Source organism: Mytilus trossulus, chromosome 11 (genome assembly GCF_036588685.1).
Source record: "Mytilus trossulus isolate FHL-02 chromosome 11, PNRI_Mtr1.1.1.hap1, whole genome shotgun sequence".
Taxonomy (NCBI): domain Eukaryota; kingdom Metazoa; phylum Mollusca; class Bivalvia; order Mytilida; family Mytilidae; genus Mytilus; species Mytilus trossulus.
Window position 1 is genome coordinate 46,022,681 of NC_086383.1, and position 14,399 is coordinate 46,037,079.

The 14,399-nt window shown below is 33.6% G+C and overlaps 2 protein-coding genes across 2 annotated transcripts in view; both read right to left on the reverse strand.

Moving 5' to 3' along the window:
- Positions 1-3,950: 3,950 nt before the first annotated feature.
- The window catches only part of LOC134691193 (uncharacterized), a 32,127-nt gene continuing 21,678 nt past the window's right edge, over positions 3,951-14,399 (reverse strand). Inside the window, exons 16-20 of the mRNA XM_063551519.1 lie at positions 14,081-14,203; positions 13,230-13,322; positions 7,299-7,401; positions 5,054-5,169; positions 3,951-4,098 (exon numbers count right to left, since the gene is read on the reverse strand). Coding sequence (XP_063407589.1) covers positions 3,982-4,098; positions 5,054-5,169; positions 7,299-7,401; positions 13,230-13,322; positions 14,081-14,203 — 552 coding nt within the window. The 3' untranslated portion in view covers positions 3,951-3,981. The remainder of the gene's footprint in view (positions 4,099-5,053; positions 5,170-7,298; positions 7,402-13,229; positions 13,323-14,080; positions 14,204-14,399) is intronic.
- On the reverse strand, positions 9,853-12,557 carry LOC134691504 (uncharacterized). Its single transcript, XM_063552041.1, has 3 exons — positions 11,682-12,557; positions 10,557-11,069; positions 9,853-10,430 (listed from the first exon to the last, which is right to left on the reverse strand). The coding sequence occupies exons 1-3, from the start codon at positions 12,331-12,333 to the stop codon at positions 9,853-9,855; spliced, it is 1,743 nt and encodes a 580-aa protein (XP_063408111.1). The 5' UTR covers positions 12,334-12,557.

The following is a 14,399-nucleotide window of genomic DNA, read 5'->3' on the forward strand; positions in this document are numbered from 1 at the left end:
TGTTATGCTTTTACTTTTCTACACTGGTTAGAGGTATAGGGGGAGGGTTGAGATCTCACAAACATGTTTAACCCCGCCGCATTTTTGCGCCTGTCCCAAGTCAGGAGCCTCTGGCCTTTGTTAGTCTTGTATTATTTAAATTTTAGTTTCTTGTGTACAATTTGGAAATTAGTATGGCGTTCATTATCACTGAACTAGTATATATTTGTTTAGGGGCCAGCTGAAGGACGCCTTCGGGTGCGGGAATTTCTCGCTACATTGAAGACCTGTTGGTGACCTTCTGCTGTTGTGTTTTTTTATTTTGGTCGGGTTGTTGTCTCTTTGACACATTCCCCATTTCCATTCTCAATTTTATTTTGATGTGTTAAAAACAGACTTAACAGTAAAAGTAATAATAATAAATAAAATAATTGTGTGGTTCAAAGTATAACGGGATACTTCAGTACAGTTTCACGTCAAATGTTTATCATAAAAAACAGACTTAACAGAAAAAGTAGTATTATTGAATAAAATAGTACTGTCATTCAGAGTATGCCAAGATCCATAAGTAAAAGTAATATCAATAAATGAAATAATTGTGTCGTTCAAAGTATGATGTTTTTAAGTGAACGATCAACCAAAGTCCGTTTTCAGAGACAAAGAGGCCATTAAATGTCTATCATCTCTCCATGATAAGTATGTTGTTGTTCCTGCGGACAAAGCATCAAATAATATTGTCTTTGTCTGTAAATCGTATTACTACGACTTCAATAAATATTACATTGAACACCAAATCGGTGGATTTACCTTGTTGGTAGTGGATACCAAAGCTTCATAAATAACCGTACAAACAACGGTATATTGCTGGATCATCTTCAGGTTCCACTAAAGAATTGTCCATTATATTGACAAAAATTTTGTCCGCAGTTAAACTGGGTCTTCAGAAATACTGTGCAACTGTTTACTCGCGTAGTGGCATATGTTGATTCTTAAAAATTCTAAAGAACTTCTAGACAATTTTAAATCTCGGTCTTTTTCTGAAATCAGTTCTAGCAAAACGTTTGATTTTTCAACCCTATATACCACCATTTCCCATGTGAAATGGAAAAAATCGCCTAAAAAAAATAATCAACAATGGCTTTCAACATAAAAATTGTAGCATACGCTATAAACTTATTACTTTGGGATTTCATAAGGCATATTTCGTTAATATTTGTTTTTGTTGTTGTTATATGTGACAAACTGTAAAGTTTATATGGCAATAAAACTTTGAATTGCATTGAATTGTTAATAGTGACAAACACAACGGAGTTAATAGTGACAAACACAACATGCTACACAGAAGAACAAGCGGTCAGTATGCTGGAGTTTCTTATCGACAACATATTTGATGAGTTTGGAGGTAGACAAAAAATTGTCGGCATTCCTATGGGAACACACTGTACGCCTCTTCTTGCTAACCTCTTCTTATTTTCATATGAATCGGAGTTCCTTCAGACACTTGTCAAAAACTAGAGGATCCAACAAGGCAGATTATCTAATTTAACTTTCAGATAAATTGATAATGTTCTTTCAATAAACAATCCGAACTTTTCTGTTTGGGTTCCATTAATTTATCCCCTGGAACTATAAATTAAAGAAACAACATACATGGCTTCCTCCGCCTCATGTTTAGACTTATATCTCGAATTTGATTTTCACAGTCATCTCAGTACCAGAATCTTTGACAAACGAGACGATATTAATTTTGAAATTATAAATTTCCCCAACCTTATTAGCAATATACCAACTTCACCTGTATATGGGATATATATTTCAAAACTTATTCGATATTCAAGAGCATGCTGCTCCTACCTGGACTTCGTAAAACGTCAGCAGTGTCTGAGTAGAAAGATGACGAACCAGGGGTATGTACTCTGTAATTAAAAAGATCCCGTCAGTATGATATTGCTCTATTTTATGTCATTATGAAATATTTCTATTATGAATTACAAAATACGTTGAACCACAAACGTCAAAATTATTCTATCGCGTAATGGAATGAACTATTTGTTGATTCTTGTTAATTTTATATAACTTTTGGACTATTTTAAATCTCGGTCTGTTTCCATAATTCATTCTTACATACTTTTGATTTTTTAACCCTGTATGCTGACAATGCGAAATTTTTAAATTGTTGGTATATGCTTTGAACGACAAATATATGTGACGTATAAAATTTTCTAACGTCAGACACGCGAATCAATGAATGTGTTTGTTGTTTTTGTGTTCTGTTAAATTGTTCCTTTTAAAATTGTTACACGATGATGACTGCTGTACCCTTATTTAACTATTTTATTTATTATGTCTGTTTAGTTCACGCAGTGTTGTAAATATAACGGAGTTTGATGAGACTTTCATCAAAGTGAGAGGGTTAGCGCTTAAAAAACAGGTTTAATCCACCTTTTTCTACATTTGAAAATGCCTGTACCAAGTCAGGAATATGACAATTCTTGTCCATTCGTTTTTGATGTGTTTTGTTATTTGATTTTGCCAAGTGATAATTGACCTTCCGATTAGATTTTCCTCTAATTTCAGTATTTTTGTGATTTTACTTTTAATTACCTCCGAGATATCTCCTATTTATATACTTTGAATGTTACTTGAATATATTGGATGTTTTTGGTTCTGCAGTAAGCATGGTAAGCCATGACGGGAGGTAATGGAAAAATCTCTTTTAAGGAAGGATCATTTTCAATAATGCGCCAGTGTTTGTGGACAATAGATGAAAGATTTGTCAGGTCAGGATGAAAGATGACAACAAATGTGATAACATTTGTCTGCGCCGTCTTTTATTTGTATTCAAGTTGGTTTGTTCGGCCTTTTTTCATTTTTACTTTAACGAAAGCTTCAGAAAAGTTGTCCCAAACGGTGGTTTAACTTTTATTCCGATCAGCAAATCCGCTGTAACCTGATATCTTGGCTTTACGAACTGCTTCGGGAACAGTGTTTTTGGTGACAACTCTTCGGTTAGAGCAATTGATGTTTTTTAGTTGTTTTGAGTACTAGTTTTAGTAACTGAACTAGACAGTCGGCAGGGGGATTTTTATCCTAACAAGCGACTACTCCTTCATTATTTGGAATATTGGTTTTTAAAGAACACACATACATCGATACCTAAATTGTGGTGGTTTGTTAGGGATTGAATGAATCTATTTTCTTCAAATAATCTGTTTTATGTAATGGAGAATGGCATTGATCGAGCATGTGATCAACGAACTCGACTGGCTGGTCATTGACAGATACTATTGGTCTTTCCGGAAACCCTTCTTTATGAAGTTTTGGGAGCAAGTAAAATCGTCCGGCTGTGCTGGTGACATCAGGGCGTAAATAATCGTATGTGTCGTCATCTATGTGTTTTTGCTATATCATATCCACAAGTATCTCATTTATTTGTTTTTAATAATTTCTTTTGTTGGAGCACACTCTTATTGCTTTTAAAATTTAATGTTTGAAAGCTGACGATTCCCTTCTTCAATGTAGTCGGTTTTGTTCATTACAAGAACTGCACTTTCTTTGTCTGCTTTTTCAATTACATTATCATCTCGTATCTATGATTAGACATATTTTAGTACAAGCTTGATTGTAAAGCAAATGTTGTCAAAGAAAGACAACGAGACCGTAATGTTTCACGTTTGAGATACAGACAGATTTTGTATTACTATGATGATAATTGTTTTTGCTACGATATCCTTTTTCAGTTTCTTTTTGTTTTAATATGGTTGCCGATTTAATTTTTCTTTTTGCCTTCATATATTATTGGGGGGCTCATATAAGCCGATATAGTTATAGGTGTATTATCTTAAATTTTTATAGACAGGGACTTTTTACAAAATATTGTCGTTAAATATTCGCGAAAGAGCGTTTAAAAGTTGGTAATCTTCAGAATGTGAACAAGTTTTAAAGATATAACAAACGTTTTAATGAAAAAATAAAATAAAAATGATTTATTCGCTATCTTGATTAGCCACTTTTCTGAAAAAAGATGTCACTATATGTTTTATCGGTAACCATTACAGATTCTCCTTTATGCAACTGATATTTGTTTTCATCTATACACTTTGCAAATTCGCCAGAAACCTGTAAAAAATAAAATGATATTTCTAAACATATAAATTTAATTTGAAAATTACCAAGTTATTAAATATACGAGCAATTTTGTGTTTGATTGATTGATTGATTGTTGATTGCTTAACGTCCAGTGGCAAATATTTCATGCATATTCAGGACGAGAACAAGTTCACAAAAATACAATAGGTAGGTGGATACGATAGAGGCCATCTGGGATGTTGGTCGGGGAAATTTGGACTGCCACTGGAAAATGAGGGTATACTGGATAGGGACAGAAATTTTGTCTTGCAACAGGCCATCTACGGACCCCCCTCAAATAGTTACTGCAAGGGTTCTTAACGTACAAAGAGCGTGGCACTCTCTTTACGCGAGGCATCGGATTTAACGTCCCCCTTTTGACAGGACATGACTGCGAACTTGATACATCCCGCACAGCCAAACGGACGCTCCACGTCGGCAAGCGCTTTACTGCCGGTCGGGAGAAGACCAACTGACCATATTTTTATACCCCAGTCACCCTTGGGGTCTTATGTTTGATGACACAGTTTTACCCACATAGACTTTGTAAATAATATTGTTGGTAGTAGTGCCCTTTTGAATAAATTTTGATTTATTGTAGGTGGTAATTTTATAGATTGTTCTGAGCGTCTACACATAATAAATTTTATTGTGTTGGTCAAATCTGTAAATCTTTCAAGATGTCTATTTTAGAGCCGAAATATTTTATATTACTTGACTCTCATATATTGCTTTCAACATACTATCTAATACTGCAATATTTGGTTAATTTATACATATATACATATATATATATACAAAAAAAAAACGTCCGAATAATCGACAACGATTTGTCTTTCGAGGGCGCTGGATTGTTCTAATTTCAAAAAAATTACTTGGTTAAACACTTGTGTAATAACTTAATATAAAAAGACTGATAATGTGATTTTATATATATAAAAAATACCTTTAAATGTACGTTTTGTTTCGAACAGGAAATTGCTTTACATATATCAACAGAAACTCCCCAAATACCAACAAAATCGCTACATTTACCAACCACTACTGGACCTGTGTGCAAGCCTGTATAAAATAAGAATAATACATGTATAAACCAAATGACGTAATAACATTTCATATTATGAAAGTGATATTTAAAAGACAGAAATGCCTACTGCGGCTACAACAGTTTCATGCCTTGTTCGACGACCCATATGTTTTTTAAACGTTAATCATTTTTTATCCGAAAAATCAATCGTGTCTATTTCCCACGCCGTAAACATTTAAAAAGCAAAAAAGGATCGCAAGAGCGTTTTAGTAAACGTCAAATAGCGATACTTTAACTGCTTTGAGTATTACCACAGGTTTCTTGTCAAAGTCTAGGACGATTCTTAAACAAATTAATATAAATTTTCGTTGTTAGAATGATTTACGCAGAAGGTAAACTATTACCTTCAACTGCAATATCGTGTGCGGGTGGTACAAACCTATCCATACCTGCTGAATGGTAATGCACCTGTCTAGAGTCAGGTACCTGTTGTTCAGTAGTTGTCGTTTGTTAGTGGTTCATGGGTATTTCTCTGTTTGTAAATAGATCGTTGGTTTTCCTGTTTGAATTGTTTTACACTTGTCATTGTGGGGTCCTTCATAGAATGAAGATCATTCAAACAAATTAAATAACTATTTAATTCTTTAGGTCAATTTCTGATGTCCTCAGAAACTAACAGTAATAAAAGAAGTCATTAATAGGATGCAATTACAACGTGGGCTTTTCGCCATAAATGTCTTATTGAACTAGGAAAAAAACAAAACTTAAGCAGTTAAAATGCTAAAGTTCAAGTGGTCAATCTAGTTTTTACTATTTTGAGTTGATCAATATTGTCAGAACTTATAAACTCGCCTTTTTTTGTTCACCCTTTGCACCAAAAATTTGCAAATGATATATTTTTTCATGAACATTTTCAAATCGCCTGCTCGCCCCAATTTTTGGAGTTGAATAATTCGAAGAACAAGAAATTGGTGTGGCCGGAAGAGAGAAATCTAATATATCAACATCTGTCAAATGTTTCTTATTTAGACAAAGTTGTTACAGTTAACTTATGCTGTTCAACTGTTTCAATTGCTCTTTTGAAAAGGTTTTCGAACGAAGATAGTAAAGACCAATCTCCGGCGCAGAGTTCACATATCCGTTCCGTTAAATACTTTGTAACACTACACTCAATATGTCATATTAAGTGCATGTATGGAACGGATATGAACTCTGCGCCGGAGATTGAGTAAAGATGTTCTTGAATTGCATGTTTGTCTACACTTTGAATATCAATGTAAATGAACATATTCCAGTTACTTAGGAGGAATTTTGACAGATATATTAGTTCATATATATTTTTGGATAAATAACTATGTTCTGACTCCACAGTGAATATGGCCTCATACTTTCCATGAAGATCCCGAATAACATAAAATGTATTTGTCTTGTCGGTCCACGAAATATTTAGGTTAATTAGAAGGTTTAAATAAGCAAATATACATACAATTTATTGAATGCTCCCGCATTTGGTCCAATAAAAACATTTGCTGTAAGTTTTTGCGAATACCAAATACTCAAACTGAAATCGGATCTACATTCTTACTCTTCTGCTTTCTACACTGTTTTTAAAGATTTTCAAAACGTAAAGTAGTATTTGGCACTTTTAGACTTTATTTATCTGTGTTGCTCTCGGTTTGGTTTAAATTGTTCGAGTTATGGACTTTTTCTATCATATTCTGTATTATACTTGGTCGGTTTAACTGATAGCAGTCTTCGAGGGTACAATATGCCAAGTAAACACAGATTCGGTAGTGTGCCATTATTAAAATGATACATGTTTTGTTACATTTTTCATTTATAATATTATGAAATTTGACGCAGCTAAGGCTACCGCTTTCAGTGAAAGTTGCATTTTGCTTGGTTTTTTTCTGACTTTCCAAGTCCGATGAAGTTTATCCAAGAAACATGAGAGAGCACTGAATTGTGTATCTTGAATTATCAATATAAGAACAATTAACGTCTATGAGATTGGATAATAAATTGGGTTTTTTTTTCATTTTTTTAAATTTAAATTAAAGAAACACTATTGACAGGGACAATCGGGATTCTGTTACCTATAAATTATATTGTTGTAGGGGTACATTGCACATATTAGTTGACCATTTTGTAAAGACATAATTACCTATTTCAAATGCCGGGTTGTCAGTATACTCTGTTTGGCATTTCCTTATTTCTTCCTGCATCGCCATGGCAAATAACATCAATGATTCATGTGTGGTTACTATCTGCAAGGTTCAAAGTATCTTTAGTATATAAAATGAATATATGACTGCTGTACCCAAATTTTGGACATTTTTACCTATTATGTCTGTTTGTTCTATTCCAACATCTTTTTCAATATGCTGGCATTTTACGCAACTGTCATACACGTGAGTTGTTAAGCTAGCTATAGAACCAAGTTTAACCCACAATTGGTAAATTAGAAAAAGTCTTCATTATGTCACGATCATAATAAGACAGTTGTTGAATACTAGTATTCATTTGATGTGTTTTGTCTTTTGATATTGCCATTTGCCAGGAACTTTCCGTTTAAAATTTTCATCTGATACTTTTGTTATTTTACATTTTAGACAACAAATTATAAAATAGAAGCTAACAATTATTGGTTACTATAAGTAATCAAACAATTACCAAAACCTATACCGGGAAAGCACCTATAAAAGGGCACCGAGATGAAAAATGAAAGATAGTTCTAACTAGAAAACTTATAGCCTGATTTATGTGAAAAAAAAACAAAAAAAACAACAACGAACGAAATACAAATATAATATACAGAACCAAACGAAAACCACTGAATTGAAAGCTCCTGACATCAGACAGGCACATACAGAATAAAGCGGTTTATACATTTTAGCGGGCGGGCGCTTTACCCTCCCTTAATCTCGGACAGTGGTGTAACAGCACAACTTATAAAAAGCTTGAAAAGACATAAGTCATCAACTCAAAACAAAGCAGAATTAACAAGTAACAAAACCCACAGACTACGCAAGGTTGTTATACTTCCTTACAATAAAGACGTCATTTGCAAACATATAGAGAAAACCCATTTTCAATGCCACAAAACTGTGGCAGATTGAAGAACCGTGAATGAGCATTTATACATGTCAATGACATTAGTTTGATTTTTCATTATAATAACGAAATCAATAGTCATTCCAATTAAATCAATATTCAAACATCTAATTACTATTGTCGATTTGCAATCTTTAAGAACAAGTTATTCAAAGGATCGTATCTACCATACCGTGCTCGGAAACAATACATTTGTAATAATTAAATGTGCTATCCTGTTTCAAATAAGTTTTCTACAGTTTTAATCATCCCAAAATTAAAAATAGGGAAAGAAAATCGCCCTTTATGGTAAGTTGTCGTGAATAATTTTTAGTTCGTTTAAAACTGTATGCAATACCTAAATCAAGGAACGGACACATATCTCTGTTTATGTTCGAATAATTCGAAGTAAGTAACTTTGGGTAAAATTCAGTAGTATATTCAAAATTTTTTTTTTTCATATCACGTAAAACTATCATCGATAGCGATAAGGGTTGTGTATCAACTACATGCAATTTAGACGGTTATCTACTGAGTTTGGTCATACTTTGTGATTCAAAACAGTGCAAGAACAAGTCTCAATTGATACCTATAGGAATACATACAAAATCTAAATACACGTTATTGTCTAAACATGTATAACTGTTATCAAGGAGAAAATTAACCACTAAGTATATCTTGCAAATTAACTTTTCAAAATAAATATTTACATTAGTTATTTTTTAGATGCAAATTAAAAGAACAGTGAGTCGTTTCAAAGTGACAATATTTGTTATTAATTTGATCTGATGAAATTATATATATTTGTATGACGATAAATCCTCGAAGTGAATTCAAATGTTTTGGATTGCGGAGTCGTTCAACGTTACCAAAAAGTGAATGAGGAAACATTACTTTTATATTGGTGATAATCTTTATTATTTATTGATATTCTAAATTGAGTTTTACGAAGAAATTGCAAACTAGAAATTATTTTGTTTTAGTTGAAATGTGTTTTTTGTTGGGTTTTTTTCATGTGTTTCCATAGAATATCCCGTTTGTTATAGTTATGATTTATAATTCATAGGCGGCAGCAAAATAATTTGAAAGAGCTTTCAAGGTGGATCGTCTTTGTGAAACATATACAATAAAGAACAAAGAGTGATAATGGTCAATAAAGGATCACACAACAAAAACAAGAACTCAGCTGAGGAGACGGAAGATTTAAATCTGCGACTAATGCAAGTATCCTCCACTCCCCAAAGTTCGTCCACCTAACGAATATCGCGGTACCATTTCAGATACGTTTCCCGTATATTCCCGATAATTTGCAGTATAAATAAAGATTCAATAAAATTCTAATCTTTGGCATGAAAAAGAATCAACAGAAGACCGTAGTATAACGGAAATGGAAAAGTGAACACTTACTTGAAATCAATGCCTGTTCTACTTTCGCCCCTCAAGTTCGTCCACCGGATGTACAACCTTGTTACGTCACACAGGTTAGGCCAAACACATTGCATTTTCGCATTTTTTGTTCAAAGTTAATTTAAAAGGGTAAGTATTGAAAAAAATCAACAAAAATAAATAATTAACAATAAAATTTTCAACAAGTAACAATAACAAGAAAATTTGGCAAAAATTGTCTATTCCATGTCCTTGCAATGCATGCAGTAAAACTTGGTATTTCTCCTCACAGCCCTCAATTCTGTACAATATTTCAGATGTGTCCAGTGCTTGCACCTATAATTGTCACACTGCACCCATTTGGTAAGTTCAACACCAACCCCAAGTCTAATTTGATTGGGGGTAAACTGTTTACACACACAGCATAATTCGACTTCTGGAATGTCTTCATCGTCTGTATCGCTGAAGTCCATGGAATCATCAATGTATATGTGACTAGGTCCCGGTTTTGGAGACTTGTGACTAGGTCCTGGTTTATTAATTATGTTGCTAGGTCCAAGTTTAGTGTGGCTAGGTCCTGATGTAAGTGATGAAGCAGAAGTGGACGTATTCTTTTTATTTTGTTTTCCAGTTTTCTTACAACTCTGGTTGCTTGGTTTATTTTTTCCTTGGTTTTCAACGTGCTGTTTAACCTTTTCTGCTACCTCACTTTCAGTTATTGGCATACCAGAGACAATCTTTCCAAGTGTTTTTCTTTCTTTCTTGTCATTTTCGGACTTCATTTTTTTTAGTTTATTTATTCGTCCCGCAAAGAAGTGTGGTACATCAGTATCATGGGCTTGCATATCTTCAACAACATCAGTCACAGTTACAGTCACAGCACTTTCAACAGCTTCTGTTACTTTTCTATTCATATCAACCTCGACTAATTCGACTTCTTGCATTTGGATCTCATCTGTTTTAGGTTCATCTGTAGTTTCTGTAGTTTCTTTACATTCCTCATTTCTTGTAAATACCTCTGCTGGTTTCAGTTGATCTTGGTTGATGACAGTCTTATCCAAGGGGTATATTCCAGTCTTTCTAAATGCTGACTGGAGGTTTTCTGGGCACAGTGCTTTCTGGTATGCTTTGCAGGCTAGTTCACATATATTATATTTGGTTATTACTGAGGAGTTTTTACGTATGGTTTTGTGACATTCATTATCGTAAATACGCTGCAACGGCCCATAACATCCAACATCCAAAGGTTGTAAAATATGTGAGGTATGAGCTGGTAAGACGTGAATGATGATGTGATGTTCCTGTGCCCATTCAATTATATCAACTGCTACATGTGATTTATGTCCGTCGAGGAGAAGAAGTACGTTGTCATTGTTTCTACCAGGTATGTATTTAAGAAAATGATCTGTTAAATATTGTCTGAATATGTTGGTATTGGACCATCCTGAGTCTGATACTGTGTTATGATATTGTAATTATTATGTTTATTTATGTTGGCCTAATTTGTGTTGTATGGCCTGATAGTTGTTTACCAAATAATCTTATAACTGTGCAGTTTAGGAATCACTGGAACAATCACAGAATGATTAGAACTTTCTAGAATGATCCTTATAAAAGATGCGTAATTTAAACTTCTACGTTATTCCAGAAACTTCCGTTGTAACTTTCCAGGATTTTCCACAATGTTCCGTTCTAGCGTGTTCTAGAATAATCCGTCACAACTATATATATACAGACACTAAAGTTAAACTCTCATAATTAAACTTGGACATAGACATTGATAGACATTAGTATTCACAGCATTTGGATCGACACTTTATTCTACAAACAACATCATACTGGATTGCGACCTTAATAGTGAACATAATATTCAGATTGGATTCCGAAAGATTTCCGGATACAGATAAAGATAAAAGATTGGACTCATATTTGACAGTTAAGTTGATAGTAATATTTGTGAAATACTTCTTGTAAACTTTTGTATAATAAATATTGTTAAATTTTACTATTGATTTGTGTCTTTTGTTGGCTATAATTTAAAGGCGATTTCTGGCCGTAACAACTGCACCAACAGCACCAGGTGTTGCACCTTTCATTAATTCATTATTCAATCTTTTCCCTTCAAATACAAAATATGGAGGAACAGCAAATCCTGAGGCACTGCCACATCCAAGTATGGTGGTAGTACTAGACCTTCCAGATGTTACTGATGATGTGGTACATTCAATTCCAGATACAACATTAGGTGGTTTGTGATTCAGTGTTATACCCTTCTCATCAACATTAAATATGAGATGTGGTTTATCTTGAAGATTGTATTTTAGGACGACTTCCGTTAAGCTTGCAAAGTATTTTTCAACATTAGCAACGGAGCCACATTTTGCACGAAGAATCTCCAAACTTCTAGGTTTAACAACTCTAAGTTCTGGCCATCTTTTTATGAAACCCTCAAACCATCTCAAGGTAAATTCTTCACTCCTTGGTTTTATTTTGATTGTGTGGGCAAAATCAGTAGCTAGATCTGTAACTTCTTGTCTAGTGTACCCATATCCATATGAAGCCATGGACTTCACATGTTCCACAATGCGTGCCTGCTCTTCAAGCGAAAAGACAGGTGCCCTTCCAGTGGTGACACAATCTGGACTTATTTTGCCAGTGATTCTATCACGTAGAATTTGCCTTGGGACATTAAATTGAAGAGCTGCTTTTCTTTGTGACATTTCATTATTCTTTACTGATATGTATGCATTTGTCAAAGCCGTGGGACTGTACAACCTGTACTTTTTATCATGTCTGAGGAAGGTAGGTTTAGCCTGAAATGTAATGAGATGTCTTTTGTTTATTGCTGTATTTTTTGTTTTAACATTGTGTATGTGTGTATATCTATTTCTTTGTATGTAAAGTGTAAATTCTCAGCTAGATTTTGAGCCCTCTATTGTAAATATTGGTCTGGAATTAACAAAGCCTTAGCTTTTTTAGCAACCATGATGCCATTTTATAGCGATAATTCATCATTTTTCCCGAATTTTTCATAATCTGTGAAAAAAATTCATTAAAATTTCCATATTTGTAAGATACGATTTTTACGTATGCTTGGCCTGACATACTTTTATAGGTCACCAGTCTTGATCACTGGAATGTAAACAAATCGGCAACTCAGTTTAGAAGGGATTTCCCCTGTGTTTTACTATTAAAAAATCCATTTAAAGATAGATAGTAAAGGGAATTAGTAAAAATGGCGGTTTTGACAAAGATTTTTTTATTTTTATGATTATTTACCTGTTTCAATCTCATGTTATGGTTTCACTTTTCCACGTTGTTCTTTACTATATATAGAACGCTGATCAGCTGGTAAGTGACGTCACGGGTCTTCCGCATGCGCGATAAATGAAAACAATGATGGTGGACGAACTTGCGGGTGGGACGAACTTGCGGGGTTGAAGGATAGTTAAAACATAATATAAATCGATCAGATTTAAGTCTAATGAGTCCTTTGTAGACGAAAAAGCTCGTTTAGCGTTAATACCAAATTTCAATCCTGGTATCTATGATGAGTTTGTCAATTTAAATATTTTACTTTTCTAATGTATAGTATAATTTATTAGTGTTTTAGTACCTTGGTTTCTGAAGGCATGCCACTTACAACAATGTAAGTTGATGTGTTTCCGTTTATCTTTGTTAGACCTCCAAACTTTTTCTTTTGTAACAACTGCAATAATAAACATTCGATATACATTAATTTTAACTGCACTGGAAAAGTCAATTTTCAGATACCTATTTGTATTTACTCTGAATAAGATACGGTTAATACTAAATCGAATTTTCCAAATACTAGTACAGTCATTTAGGGATTCCAAAGATTATCATCTTGTAATCAATTGTAAATGTACTTATTATTTATTGATCTTCCTATATTTAGTAGCATATACAGAAACGTGTTTTAAAATAGACCATCATCTGTCACCGGGAAAAAAATCGTCAATTATACGCGCCTTTGTGACGTAATTCACCAGATAGAGGGGCTCGCCTGTATCCCTGCACTATAAACGTTCATCAAGCGTCTTAGTGATCGTTATTGTGCATGATAAACTAGAAATGAAGTTTGTTCAGTAGGTACATAATCACAATTCCCTAATGACAGCTATGCAGATTGTCAATTATGAGAACTTAATTTGCCGAAAATTTCGTTCATTATAGCTTTTATATTTTTTCAACCACTCGCTCAGCATGGAAACGGAGGTGGCGACGCACATAAACCCGCGAGTGACGTTCACTGAAGCCAAAGTTTTTGACGGAAATGCATCGAACTCGAAAGTTGTCTATTCTTCTTTTCTTTTTTTTCATTTGGGCAAATTCTGCATGGTGAAATTTTTTGTTTTGCTTCTGTAAATACAGTAACTGTTGTTTGTGAAAAAGTGGATAAGTATAAGTACATGAGCAATAAGTGACTATAATCAAAATACTTACAGAATCGAAAGATCTTATCATGGTATCTAGTAAATGAATATTGTTCATACTCCAGACAGAAGTCTGTAATGTATAGCTGACCATCAGAATACCAATGTTGGAATATGTCTCATAAGATGAACCCTACAATGACGTGTATTGATGGACATTTTATTATTTATCTGCCTTTGTTTTTTTATTCATTTTCATCGGAGAGAGCTTTATCAATGATTTTTATATATTAAAAAAAAGAGGAGGTGCGGATACCCAAAGTTCAAATGAAGTTGATTAAACATATTGAGTTCTTTTGTACAAATGTGTTTATTCTAAATATAATTAA

What these genes read in the sequence shown, in the direction of transcription:
- LOC134691504 (XM_063552041.1), bottom strand. Translation starts at nt 12,333, where the DNA reads ATGTCACAAAGAAAAGCAGCTCTTCAATTTAATGTCCCAAGGCAAATT. An exon ending in TGCAACACCTGGTGCTGTTG is followed by an intron (nt 11,070 to 11,681) that starts GTGCAGTTGTTA and finishes ATCATAACACAG; the next exon opens with TATCAGACTCAGGATGGTCC. An exon ending in TAAAACAGATGAGATCCAAA is followed by an intron (nt 10,431 to 10,556) that starts TGCAAGAAGTCG and finishes CTGATGTACCAC; the next exon opens with ACTTCTTTGCGGGACGAATA.